The 13594-nt window shown below is 34.2% G+C and overlaps 1 protein-coding gene across 1 annotated transcript in view; it reads right to left on the bottom strand.

The window, feature by feature from the left end:
* uggt1 (UDP-glucose glycoprotein glucosyltransferase 1) overlaps positions 1–13594 on the bottom strand; it is a 77604-nt gene that overhangs the window by 12680 nt on the left and 51330 nt on the right. Inside the window, exons 19-29 of the mRNA XM_059353432.1 lie at positions 13422–13520; positions 11623–11717; positions 9500–9706; positions 9199–9330; positions 7828–7958; positions 7652–7747; positions 6428–6530; positions 5596–5675; positions 3475–3664; positions 1644–1802; positions 92–177 (exon numbers count right to left, since the gene is read on the bottom strand). Of these exons, the coding sequence (XP_059209415.1) occupies positions 92–177; positions 1644–1802; positions 3475–3664; positions 5596–5675; positions 6428–6530; positions 7652–7747; positions 7828–7958; positions 9199–9330; positions 9500–9706; positions 11623–11717; positions 13422–13520 (1378 nt within the window). The remainder of the gene's footprint in view (positions 1–91; positions 178–1643; positions 1803–3474; positions 3665–5595; positions 5676–6427; positions 6531–7651; positions 7748–7827; positions 7959–9198; positions 9331–9499; positions 9707–11622; positions 11718–13421; positions 13521–13594) is intronic.

Below are 13594 nucleotides of genomic sequence, written 5' to 3'. Positions count from 1 at the left end.
GAAGAAGAAGAAGAAGATTAGTTTGTAGATCCAAGAGACTAATTAACTAGCAAGGCACTGTAACTCTGTGACCAGTTCTCCATGTTCTTACCTGTAAATCTTGTAGATTTCATCAGATCGTCCTTTCCTCATCTTCAGGATCCAGGCGCCGGGGTTCGCCTTCAGCTGGAAGTAACCCTACGGAGCACAACACAAGACTTTTACAGCCACTTTAACCCTTTATCAGGCAAAGGACTATATTTGATAACTTCAGGTAATAGTTCGAGAAAAAGGTTGCAAATTTACTAGATTAAAGTGGCAAATCTACAAGAAAAAAATGCTTAGATTTAAGAGATTTAAAGTGGTAAAAATGCACGAAAAAAGTTGCAGATTTACAAGAAAAAAGCGGAAAAAAGCAACTTTTTTCTCCCATATTCACCACTTTAAATCTCATAAATCTACACATTTTTTTCTCGTAGATTTGCCACTTTAATCTCGTAAACTTTTTTCTCAATATTATTTACGTATGTTTTTTTTTTTACACATTCTGGCAGTATGTAATATCCTCCAATATTCTCTAGGGTTGAAATTTGGAATTTGCAAGTATTTCAATGAGTGCCATAACTTCACGTAATATTTTGAGAAAAAAGCTGCTAATTTACTAGATTAAAGTGGCAAATCTACAAGAAAAAAAGTTGCAGATTTAAGAGATTTAAAGTAGCAAATCGTCGCAGATTTAGGAGAAAAAACTTTAAATCTCATAAATCTACAAATTTTTTCTCATAGATTTGCCACTTTAATCTCGTAAACTTTTTTCTCAAAATATTATTTTTTTTTACACATTCTGGCTGTATGTAATATCCTCCAATATTCTCTAGGGTTGAAATTTGGAATTTGCAAGTATTTCAATGAGTGCCCTATTAAGGGTTAAAGTGGTGAATCTGGGAGAAAAAAGTTGCTTTTTTCACACTTTTTTCTCGTAAATCTGCAACTTTTTTCCCGCAGATTTGCCACTTTAAATCTCTTAAATCTGCGACTTTTTTTCTTGTAGGTTTGCCACTTTAATCTAGTAAATTTGCAACTTTTTTCTCGAAATATTACCTGAAGTTATGGCACTCACTGGAATACTTGCAAATTTCAAAAATGCATAGATTTATGAGATTTTAAGTGGTGAATCTGCAAAAAAAGTTGCTTTTCCCCCACTTTTTCCACAGATTTGCCACTTTAAATCTCTTAAAAATTCCAAATTTCAACCCTACAGAAAATTGGAGGATATTACATACTGCCAGAATGTGTAAAAAAAAACATAAGTAAATAATATTGAGGAAAAAGTTTACGAGATTAAAGTGGCAAATCTACAAGAAAAAAAGTTGCAGATTTATGAGATTTAAAGTGGTGAATCTGCTAAAAAGTTGCTTTTTTCCCACTCTTTTCACAGATTTGCCACTTTAAATCTCTTAAAACTGCTACTTTTTTTCTTGTAGATTTGCCACTTGAATCTAGTAAATTTGCAACCTTTTCCTTATTATCTGAAGTTACCAAATATAGTTCTTTGCCTGATAAAGGGTTATTAATAATAAAATTACAGAATAAGCTGTTTGAACAAACTGTAACAATCGTCAGCTTTGTGCTCCAAGTTGTTCTGAGGCTGATCTGTAACTCACCAGGTTCGCCATGACGATGGTATCTACGATGACGGGTTCGGAGGCGGTTCCCAGGGTGAACTGGAGGCCACGGGGCGGCTGGCCTGAACTCACATCAAAGCAATGGCCTTCCAACAAAAGGTGCTCCAGCTCGTACTCTGCTCCGACAACATTCTCCACCTGCAGACACAGAAGTCCAGACAGGTGAAGTTTAGTTTATGCAGCTCAATAAAAAAGTCCAGGGGCTTTACAGACACACATTAGTAATGGTGTGAGTGTTCAAAATCCTGAGCGCATCAGCAGAAATGGAAGAAAAACATTCAAAAAGAGAGCGCTGTCATCACAAGTGATGCAACAGGAGCAGAAGATATAAAATAAAGGCAATTACAAATTTAATTTGTTGAAGGGACGAAGTAATCAAGGACTCTCTGCTGAGTTCACTGACACCTCGTGCAAGTTTTTTGGTAATTTTGTGTTTTTTTTGCCCTTTTGTTGTATTTTTTTGGTAATTTTGTGTCTTTTTTGGTCCTTTTGTGTCTTTTTTTGGTCATTTAGTGTCTTTTTCGGTCATTTAGTGTCTTTTGTGGGTTTTTTGGTCATTTTGCCTTCTCATTTTGTGTCTTTTGTGTTTTTTTTTGGTCATTCTCTTTTCTAATTGTGTGTCTTTTTTGGTCATTTTTGTGTCTTTTTTTGGTCATTTTGTGTCTTTTTTGGTCATTTTGTGTCTTTTTTTAGTCCTTTTGTGTCTTTTTTTAGTCGTTTTGTGTCTTTCTTGGTCATTTTGTGTCTTTTTTTAGTCATTTAGTGTCTTTTTTGTGGTCATTTTGTGCATTTTTTGGCCCTTTTGTGTCTTTTTCAGTCATTTTGTGTCTTGTGGGTTTTTTTGGTCATTCTGTTTTCACATTGTGTGTCTTTTTTTGGTCATTTTGTGTCCTTTATTTAGTCATTTTGTGTCTTTTTGTGGTAATTTTGTGTCTTTTTTGGTCATTTTGGGTCTTTTTTTGGTCCTTTTGTGTCTTCTTTTTGTCATTTTGTGTCTTTTTTAGTCCTTTAGTCCAACATAAAATGTGATTTTGAATCTTTTTTTTAATTTCAAAACACTATCATGCTCAATAAAGAATTTTAAATGTTGCAAATGTGAACAAATGTGTCAAATCTAACATATAAGAGGGTTACATCCAGTTCTATCATTTGATACTAAATCTATTTGAGCTTGTCTCCAGTTTTACTTGGTATATCATCATCAAACTGAAACTGGCCTCATGGAGTTTACAGCCAGAACTTTAGAGGTAAATTTACAGTAGGGCTCCACGCTGCTTTGTTTTCTAGTCTGGATGGAGGCAACAAGTCTGGATTATTTGGAGCTTTCGGAGACTCCACAGGGTTAAAGTAGCTGCAGGACAGTAACATTAGCCACAGACAGAAAACATTAGTTTGCTTGGGAACAAACGCAGTGTGTCCTGTGTTTGTTTTTTAGCTCTGAGGGAAAAAGAGAAAGCCATCCAGTTGTCCATAAATTTAGGACAGAGGTAAAATAAAGAGTCTTTATAAAGAGCCTTAGATTTGGGACTCACTTCACTGGATTTATTTTTCATTTATTTGTCTAAAGTGGTAAAATATCCGTTTGGTTTGAGTCTCGCGGGGCCCGGCAGCGTTTAAACACAGACTGATGACACACATTAAAACACAAACCGTCGGAGGAGCGGTATTAAAACATTCACTCAGGGAGACGAGACGGAGCGGGGTGATAACTTCACACTTTAGAGACTTTCACACTTTTACTGCCAGAAACACTTTTAAATATTTTACAACCAGCGCTGCTGATTGAACCCAGGCTGAGTTATTGCTTCACCTCCTCCAGGTAGATGTTGTCCAGGTCATAGCGAGTGTTCACTGACTCCACCATCCAGCTCTCGGGAGTGTTCAGGTTCAGGGTGAAGAGAGGAGACTGGGGCATGTCCAGGAACTTGGCCATGGGCCCCGGAGAGAAACTGCCGTCGGTCTGGAACGCCACCTCCGGCTCCAACACGTGGCGGTAAAAACTGGAAGAGAATACAGAGACTTAGGTGACATAATTTGTAGTTTTCTGGACGCCTTTAAGCCAAAGCAGCAAACAAAAACTTTCTTAACAGAACAAACTGGACTAAAATAACGAGCAGTAAAGTTAAAACTGCCCTGTAGAGTTTTACTTGCAAGCAAATAAAAGTTGTTTTCAGACTCTTCCATGCATTTTAAATTCCAGCAACTATGCAAACTTTGCAGAAAAAAAATCTGGAAAGTTGGTTTTAGATGGTTTTAAAACTGTCCAAATGCATCTAAAAAAATGATATTTCCTGTAGCAAGAAGACACTAATCACCACAGTTTAATGTAGAGCTGCAACAATTATTTGATTAATCGAACAATAATCTATTATTAAATTAATCGCCAACTATTTTGATAATTGAATAATTGGTTTGAGTTGGTTTTAAAGACAATAAAATGTGAATATTTCTGGTTTCTTCATATCCTTTATGACAGACTGGACTAAAATAACGAGCAGTAAAGTTAAAACTGCCCTGTAGAGTTTTCCTTGCAAACAAATAAAAGTTGTTTTCAGACTCTTCCATGCATTTTAAATTCAACAACTACGCAAACTTTGGAAAAAGTTGCATCTGGAAAGTTGGTTTTACATGGTTTTCAAACTGATTTTATGTCCAAATGCATCTAAAAATGATATTTCCTGTAGCAAGAAGACACTAATCACCACAGTTTAATGATGTATAGCTGCAACAATTATTTGATTAATTGAACAATAATCTATTATTAAATTAAGCGTCAACTATTTTGATAATCGAATAATTGGTTTGAGTTGTTTTTTTTAAAGACAATAAGTCCAAATTCTCTGATTTCAGCTTCTTCAATGTGAATATTTCTGGTTTCTTTGTTCCTTTATGACAATAAACTGAATATCTCTTTGGTTTGTGGACAAAACAAGAGATTTGAGGACGTCATCTTGTGGTTTGGGAAACACTGATTGATATTTTTATACATTTTATCAACCAAACAACTAATCAATTAATCGTTTAAATAATCGACAGATTAATCGATAATGAAATTAATCGTTAGTTGCAGCACTAGTTTAATGTATCTCTGTTTAATTAATCTCTGAAAATGCTTCTGTTAATAGAGAGTAAACAGAAAAAAGTGTCTCTAATTATGCAGCAGAGTCCTTTTAAAGTCAGTAAAAAAACAACATAGACAGGAAGGCAATCCAGGTACTCCAAAATATAGGAAAAATAACATTTTTAAATAGAAATAATATGGTTTTTAACAAGAAACCCCCCCTTATATTCTTATATTTTCTTATCTACTTTTATATCTTGGAGTGCCTGGATTGTCTTCTTGTCCTTTCTGTTTTTCCTCCCAATTTTTAAGCAAACTTCACACATTTTATCTACAATATACAGAGCAACCTGTCATCTCCTTTTCCTTAAAAGCAGATATTTAAACTAGAGAGCACTGTCAATTATGATCAAATCAAACTGAATCTATAACACAGATTAGAAGTTCATTTCTGAGAGAACAGGAGTCCTAAGCACACTGTAACTGTCTCTGAGACAGTTTATTTGTGCTCGTTTTTGTTTCATACGAATCCATAATCATTCAAGTTCATAAAGTCATTACAAAGTGCTTAAATGCAATAAATAAGATGTTTAAAAGGTTTATAAATATGTGTTATAAAATCTTTTATTTAATAGGAAGCCTTGACACTTCTGTTGAATTTACAGAGAAACTTCAGGTTTTAGGGGCTTATTTTAAAATCGCCCAGAGGTTTTACAGGCAGTTTTTACAGCCGTTTTAGGCCTCAGTGGCTTAAAGTAAAAACATTTCACCCACATTTAGCAGGAGAATGTTAAAATTCCAGCCAGGGAAAGAAGAAAGACCAGGATATTGGACCCTGATAGTGATATAACTAGGATGTTCTGTTCTCACCTCTTGAGAGGCATCTCTGACAGTTTGGACTGACAGTTCATGAAGACCCGTAAGTTGACGTTCACCAGCTGCTTCAGAACCTGCAGAGAGACGAGACAGAAGGTTAGAAATAACCTGTGGACGGGGTCAAAGGTCAAATATATCAGCTGGACGGATCAGTGAGAAAGAGTCCAACGAGGGACCGCATCAAACCCACCAGCAGTGCACAGCATCAGGTGAAAACTTCAGAATCTCACAATCAAAATACTGGAGGGAGTTTTTATGGAAAGTGAGTATGACATTTTGGTTAGGTATTTATTCAAAAGGAAAGATAAGAGCAAAGGACATTTATTTTTTTTAATTTACTGAGAGTAACCGCCATGAAGCAGGTGACTAAAGCATGGAAACAATCAAATACACCAAAATTAAGAGCATGGCTATTAACAGCAGAACAAAGTTTAGAGATGGAAAGACTAACTTTTAGAAATAGGGAACAAATACATATTTGGAATAAGTTATACTATAAAGAAAGGCAAATTAAGGAGATGAACTAAATGGTCCCCACCCCAACACTAACACACACATATTTTATTTTATTTTTTGTTTTTGTTGTTTTTTTGTTTGTTGTTCATTTCTTTTCTTTGAGATACTCATTTGGGAAATACCAGTTTGCCTCTTATAAATCTTTGTCTGTTTACCCTATGTTTTGTTATTTACTTTGTGAATATATACCTCGAGAAAAAAAAAGGGAAAAAAATGCAAGGTACAATATTGTCAAGAAAACGAAATGACTGATTATGTTTGTGAAGGTAAGAAACCTTGCAATAAAGTATTAAAAACAACAACAACCCACCAGCAGGAGAGGAGCCAGTTTCTGAGCGTCCCTGGTTACTGGATCCACCACGGCAACAACATCAAAGTACACGTCTCCCTCCTTCGGCCGGATCTTCACAGCACTGAGACAGAAAAAAAACAGATTATCAGCAAATAAACAAAGCAGATTAAACACAAATAATGATTATTGTGCCACATTCTGTTATACATACATATCTATTTTGAAGTAACTTTCCTTTTTAGCAAAACCTTTGGTTCCTCCCGTCCAGATGGTTTTTAGCTTGTGTATCTATGTATGTATGTATGTATTTATACTTTTTCTTCAGTTTTTAGCTGTTTTATCCTTTTTTATAAATACACTGTTAGGCTTTTAACCTGTAGCACTTTGAGATTTCCTTTAATGTAAAGTGCATTACAGATAAAATTATTATTATTATTATTATTATTATTATTATTAATAACTGATTTTTATTCATTATCTTTAAATTAACAATTCAAACATAACCATTTCTAAATATTATTTAATTAATTTTTAACATTTATTATGTACACTTATTATTAAGTATTATTTTTCAGTTCAATTATATTTTAATTAAGTAAGTTAAGTTCAAGAAATCCACTTAAAAAAAAGTTTTTCAGTAAGTTCAGTAATTCATGATGCTACCAAAGTCAATGAGTCATTGTGTGAAATAATTGTGATCTTATTATTATTATTATTATTAAAATGACCAAAAAAAACAAAAAACGTAAAACGTTAAAAAAAAAGGCATGATATAACCACAAAAGAAATGAAACAACCCCCCAAAAAAAAAGTTAATTGAACAAATAAAAGACTAGAATTACAAAAGAAAAGACATAAAATGAGAGGAGAAGAGCGTTGGAGTCCCATGTGAAAACAAAAGGAAACCATTAAACACTTTTTAAAATTTCATCAATTTTTTTGAGACACTGAATTTTAGGTCTTCATTAAATGCAAGTCATAATCATTATAATTAGAAGAAATTAAATAAATAAGACATGAAATGTTTCATTCTGTGTGTAATGGACCTATATATAATGTGTTATTTCCACTTTTTGAATTGAATTACTGACATAAATAAACTTTTCTATAATATTCTAACTCATTGAGATGCAGCTGTACAGTGTAAACCCATGTGGAGGTGCAGCAAAGCTCCACAGGGTCTCGTCTCCAGAGGAAAGGAGGCGAGCTTATATAACTTATGTGCATGTATTACAACTTTACCTGTAGCGGTCATCTGCAAAGCCGTATTCTACCCGAGCTTCTCCTTTGGGCTGAGAGGAGAGCAGAGCGTCCACCTTCATCACCAGGTCGCTGGCCCTGAGAGAAATAAAAAAGTTAACCAAGTACTAAACTAAACTAAACTAAACTGCAGATGTAATGAGGGGAAATAAAACTACCTGTCCTCTTCGATCCCAAACTGTTGCACTTTGCTTTTGATTCTCTCTCCAGATGTTTTCAGGATGATGCTCTCTAACAGCAGGAAGTCGTCCTGATTAAACACCTCGTCCTCCTCCAGAGGACCGATGATCTGGAAACAGTCACATAGTATCCATAAATACAAACTATCGGAATCACGTTGCATTGAAGCGCACATAGAGAGTCTGGCTGCTAATGGTGCGTTCAAGGTCTGCATGAATGTCAGAATTTTCGACGTTGTTCCGAGCTCCAAGTTATGACTTTCAAGTTCTGACTTTGAGTGTAAATTAAACACACCATACAGCGTTATGGTAAGAACGGGTTAGACCCGCCTTCTAAATAAAAGCAAACACATGTAGCTTTCAAAATAAGAGCACATGGATGTGTTAGCAGAGTCCACCACAGCATTTACAAGAAACCCTGACAAAATGTGATGCCTTAAATAAAACAGAACCCTAATTCTGTTAATTATATTGTTTAGAGTATAATTTACCTACTGACCATAGCTTTATGTGCTGATTTAATTATTAGTATTATTATTATGTGCTTATTTAATTATGTTATTATTTAAAGACTTGTTTTTAGGATTGACATTGTGAGTTTTTTCATGCTTTTCAAGCTATTCACCTGTTGAGTATATTGAGCTGCTACCTAAAATATTGGCTCCAATTGAGAGTTTTTGTTTCATGTAGGTTGAATGTTATTTCAAAAGCATTATCTATCACCAAAACATGCTCGTTTCAAGAATTGCTGGCTTATTTTAATGTTACTACAGTCAAACACATGTAGCTGTCAAAATAAGAGCACATGGATGTGTTAGCAGAGTCCACCACAGAATTTACAAGAAGACTGTCAAAATAAGACGCCTTAAATAAAACATAGAAGAACCCTTTTTCTCCTTTACAATAATTCTCTAAAATATGCAATGATTCAGATGGAATAGTGGTGTAAGAATGTGCGAGAGGCACCAAATTTAGGCTTTTAGGGCAAAAATGTTCTCCCCGGACCCCCAGATTTATTTATTTAAGTTGCTGTTGCACTACTGTTTTCAACACTGTTTTATTTTTTAAAAAATGGCTTGAATCTGCTGTATTTATTCATGTTTTACAAAGGGTTTAACCTGAGCCAGGCCTTACCACAATGATAATCATATTACAGTCATGCAGGCGTAGTATGATTTTTTTTTAATAACATACCGGTATCAGATCGGTACTCCGTATCGGCCGATACCCACAGCACAAGTATCGGAATCGGTATCGGGAGGGAATAAATGGTATGGGAACATCTCTAGATGTATCCATATTTTCACTGCAGCTTCCTTAAACAGTAAGAAACAAGCGACTGTGACTCACTCTTCCGTTGCTGATAACTGCTTTCTGTCCTTTCTTCAGTTTGAGCACGTCTCGGCAGTAGGCAGCGTGGGAGAGCAGGAAGTCGTATTTGGGACCCTCGTATGCATCCTTGAACAGTGACACATCCATACCCTGCAGGAGAGACACACAAGTTGTAGGCAGCTGATAAAAGAGAAAAATTATGAGTAAAATAAAATCAGGAGGGGTGAGTGTTTTTAATTAAGTCCCGGAGCCTGACGAGGGCAAAATGTCCCAGAAACATATTTTAAATGATGATAAATGAAGCTTGGTCCTCCCTCACCCCGACAGCGAACTCCCCGATATCGACTCCCTTCTCCAGGGCGGCCGCCGTGTCTTCTTTGGCCATCTTGGTGATGAAGTTCTTGGCGTTGTTGGCGGATTGCGTCTGCATGGCGGCCCAGATGGCTCGGGCCACGCGGCTCGACTCTGCAGACGGAGCGACCGACGGGTTGTTGATCATTCCCAGTCGCACGTTGTTGCTGGTTTTCTGTTGGGATGGAAATAAGTTTTGGAAGTGAAGGATTTGTCATATCAAAACAGCAGAAAATAAAATAAACGCATAATAGGGCTGGGCGATATATTGATATATTTTTTCAATAATTTTTAGTATTTTTTTGTAATTTTGTGTATTTTTTTGGTAATTTTGTGTTTTTTTTTAGTAATTTCGTGTATTTTTTTGGTAATTTTGTGTCTTTTTTATATGGAATTAGACCATATATTAATGTAGTTAAATTTTTTTCTTTCTTTATATATAAATGCTGCTCTTGTCATATTTAGTTCTTTTGTAGTAAGATATTTTTTTATTTAAATGCGCACTTAATGGATTTTTTTTTTTGGTAATTTTGTGTCTTTTTGATATGGAATTAGACCATATATCGATATAGTTAAATTTTTCCTTTCTTTATATATAAATGCTGCCCTTACTAGGGTTTATCATATTTAGTTCTTTTGTAATGTTCGTTATTCTTTTCTCATATGAATATATTTATTTCGGAAAAAGATTGGCTTATTTTATTTCATAGGCTGTTTTTATTTAAGATATTTTTTATTTAAATGTGCACTTTATGGAGCTTTGATTTAAAAAAAAAAAAAAAAAAAAAATATATATATATATATATATATATATGACTTTTGTTCCATATCGCCCAGCCCTAACGTATAATAGCATTTCTACTTTGAGATATTCTGGTGAAGAAAAACTGAAATATAGGAATAGTTTAACATTTTTTTTGGGAATTACTCAATATTTGTTCTTATGATAAGTTGGTGTAGAGAAAGTCTCTCATCACGCTGAGGTCCATACCAACTCACCTAGACCCCCTGGTGTATGTTGTGGATTTTAATGTGAAAACTTCTATTAAATTCAAGGCAGCAAGGCAAAATCCTTGAGCTCAACATGAAAAAATTTTTTTTTTAGCTATGAATTTTTAAAGTTTGGCCCTTTGAGCTAAATTGCATCATTTTTGCAATTCTTTGTATTTGTATTCTGAGCCTCAACCCACTGCTTTTTATATTTATTTTTTTACTGGATTGGGTTGAAATTTTTATTGAACATCAGGTTCATTACTGGCAGCTGGAAATATAGATATGTATAACATGGAAAAGGTCACTTTTTCTCTCAACCTAAAGTTAGAAATATTTATGAAACACTGGGAAAGATGTTCATCAGACCTTTAAGACCAGATGTTGTCAAGGTAACAAGCTGAAGAAACGTCCACTTTTTATTTGACTTCCTTTTTAAAATGTTTTTTTTTTCCCTACTGTATCTCAGTGAAATGAATACAACTGAATGATGCCCAACTGCTACAGACATTTGTATTTATTTATTCATGTTATGCATTTACTTTTTTTGTGTGTCTTTCTTGGTAATTCTGTGTCTTTTGGGTCATTTTGTGTGTTTTTTAAATCATTTTGTGTGTTTTTTGGTAATTCTGTGTCTTTTTTTTTTGGTAATTTTATGTCTTTTTAAAAATAATTTTGTGTCCCTTTTTGGTCATTTTGTGTCTTTTTTAAGTAATTTAGTTTTTTTTCTGTCATTTTGTGTAATTTTTTTTAGTAATTTTGTGTCTTTTTTTGGTCATTTTGATACTGCCTCCAGCGGCCCTGAGGTAATTTGAGTTTGAGACCCCTGCTGTAGATGGAAACACCCCAAAGTTCTGTTCATTTGTTTATAACTAGATAAAAATATGAAAATCTGGATCACAATGCCAATTATCAAAACGGTGATGACTGTTGTAGTGTGCTATTAAAATGTGGTTCTAAATAAAGACTGTCAAAATCATGTCAGAGAAGAGATGAGAAGTTTTGTTTTGAAACAAAATTTTGAACTGAGCCATGTTGGTTTTGAAAAAGCTGACTCTTCAGAATGAAACAGATCACAGAAAAAACAACAACATAGTGTACCATGTGTCTGATGGCGTCATAAAGAAGCTGACGTCCGGACGGCGTGTCGAAGTCTCCGACCACCCAGAAGGTCACCGGTCGGATGTATCCGTCATCTGACAATCACAGAGAGAGAAACAGAAACAGTCAGAACTGGTTACTGAGGTGATGCAACACATGAAAAACTTATCAGGCAAAGGAGGGAAGACATATTGTTTCTGTGGGGATTTTGGTAAACTGGGAATAAGTTCTGTGGGCAGCATACTGGGCTGCAAGAAAAAAAAACATAAAAAGTAATAAATACATTCTTGATGTCATCTACTAGGGCTGGGCGATATGGAAGTCATATCCCGATATTTTTAGCCTGAATATCGATATATAAGATATATATCCCGATATTTTTATCACAAAGAGAGAGCAAATGTTCAGTCAAAGTCAAATATGACATGTGACAAGTAGTTTTATTAAAACTGTTTATTTAAGTGAACATAAATACTGTATAACATATTTTAAATTAAAGCTCCATTAAGTGCACATTTAAATAAAAAAAATATCTTAAATAAAAATAGCCTATGAAATAAAATAGGCCAATCTTTTTCTGAAATAAATATATTTATATGAGAAAATATTTTCTTCTTCTTTTTTTTTATTAAAGCTCCATAAAGTGCACATTTAAACAAAAACATATCTTAAATAAAAATAGCCTATGAAATAAATAGGCCAATGTTTTTAAAAAAAATAAATATATATTTTTTTTAAATAAATATATTTATATGAGAAAAGAATATTTTCTTCCCTCTTCTTTTTTTAAAATTAGAGCTCCATTAAATGCACATAAAAAAAAAAAATTTATTAAAAATAGCCTATGAAATAAAATAGGCCATTTTTTTTCTGTGATAAATATATTTATATGAGAAAAGAATATTTTCTTCTTTTTTTAATTAAAGCTCCATAAAGTGCACATTTAAATAAAATAAAAATCTTAAATAAAAATAGTCTAACAAAAAAAATCTGAAATAAATATATTTATATGGCAAAAGAATAACGAACATTACAAAATAAGTAAATATGACAAACCCTAGTAAGGGCAGAATTTAAATATAAAGATAGAAAAAAAAATTGAACTATATCAATATATGTGATATGGTCTAATTCCATATCACATTTAAAAACATATCGATATTTTCTTTATATTGATATATATCGCCCAGCCCTATCGTCTACTACAAAAATCTACAAAATCGAACTTTAAACATGTCATTCTTCATGCAGCTACAACAAATGACACATGCTCTCCTAAAGATGGAAGAAAGGATGTTAGAACGTAGTGAGCAGTTACTGAGAATCACATTTATTATATTCACCCTCAGACACAATCATCACATGTGTAATTAGTCATTTGAGTCCTCTGAGGAACCAAACACAGATGGACGAGTGGTGGCGGATTCACAAACGCTGCCAGCGTTGATGGAGTTTCACACAAACAGAAATAAAAAAAAAGAGCAAGTGAGGAGGAGAGGGAATAATGAGGAGGAAAAGTATGATTACCATGCCGGTTGGTGGCGGTCATCCCTGATGCAGGGACATTTAAAACCACATGGAAAGGAGGAAGAGGAGGAAGAGGAGGAGGAGGAGGAGAGGACAGAAGGAGAATACATAAAGAGAGATTTTAAGCTTGAAGGTGACTAAACTATCTTCACTAGAAACAACAACAAACTCCACAAGCTTCTCTCTCTCGCTCTCTCTCTCTCTCTCTCTCTCATTCATTCTTTTTTTTTTTTTTTTAATATGACCAGCGATCATATGAGAGACCCATGTACCTTTTTTGGTCATGTAGTTCATGCTGTTGGCCACGGCGGTGCTCTTCTCTTTGGTGTCCAGAACAGAGAATCGAGCGTAATCATCTATGAAGAAGTTGTCTGTAAGGAGAGAAAGAAAACAAACTGTAGCTCCTGTAGCAAAAATGCAAAAGATTATATATACTTATATGAGA

This window comes from Centropristis striata, chromosome 16 (assembly GCF_030273125.1).
Source record: "Centropristis striata isolate RG_2023a ecotype Rhode Island chromosome 16, C.striata_1.0, whole genome shotgun sequence".
Taxonomy (NCBI): Eukaryota; Metazoa; Chordata; class Actinopteri; order Perciformes; family Serranidae; genus Centropristis; species Centropristis striata.
This window is presented reverse-complemented; position numbering and strand designations above follow the sequence as displayed.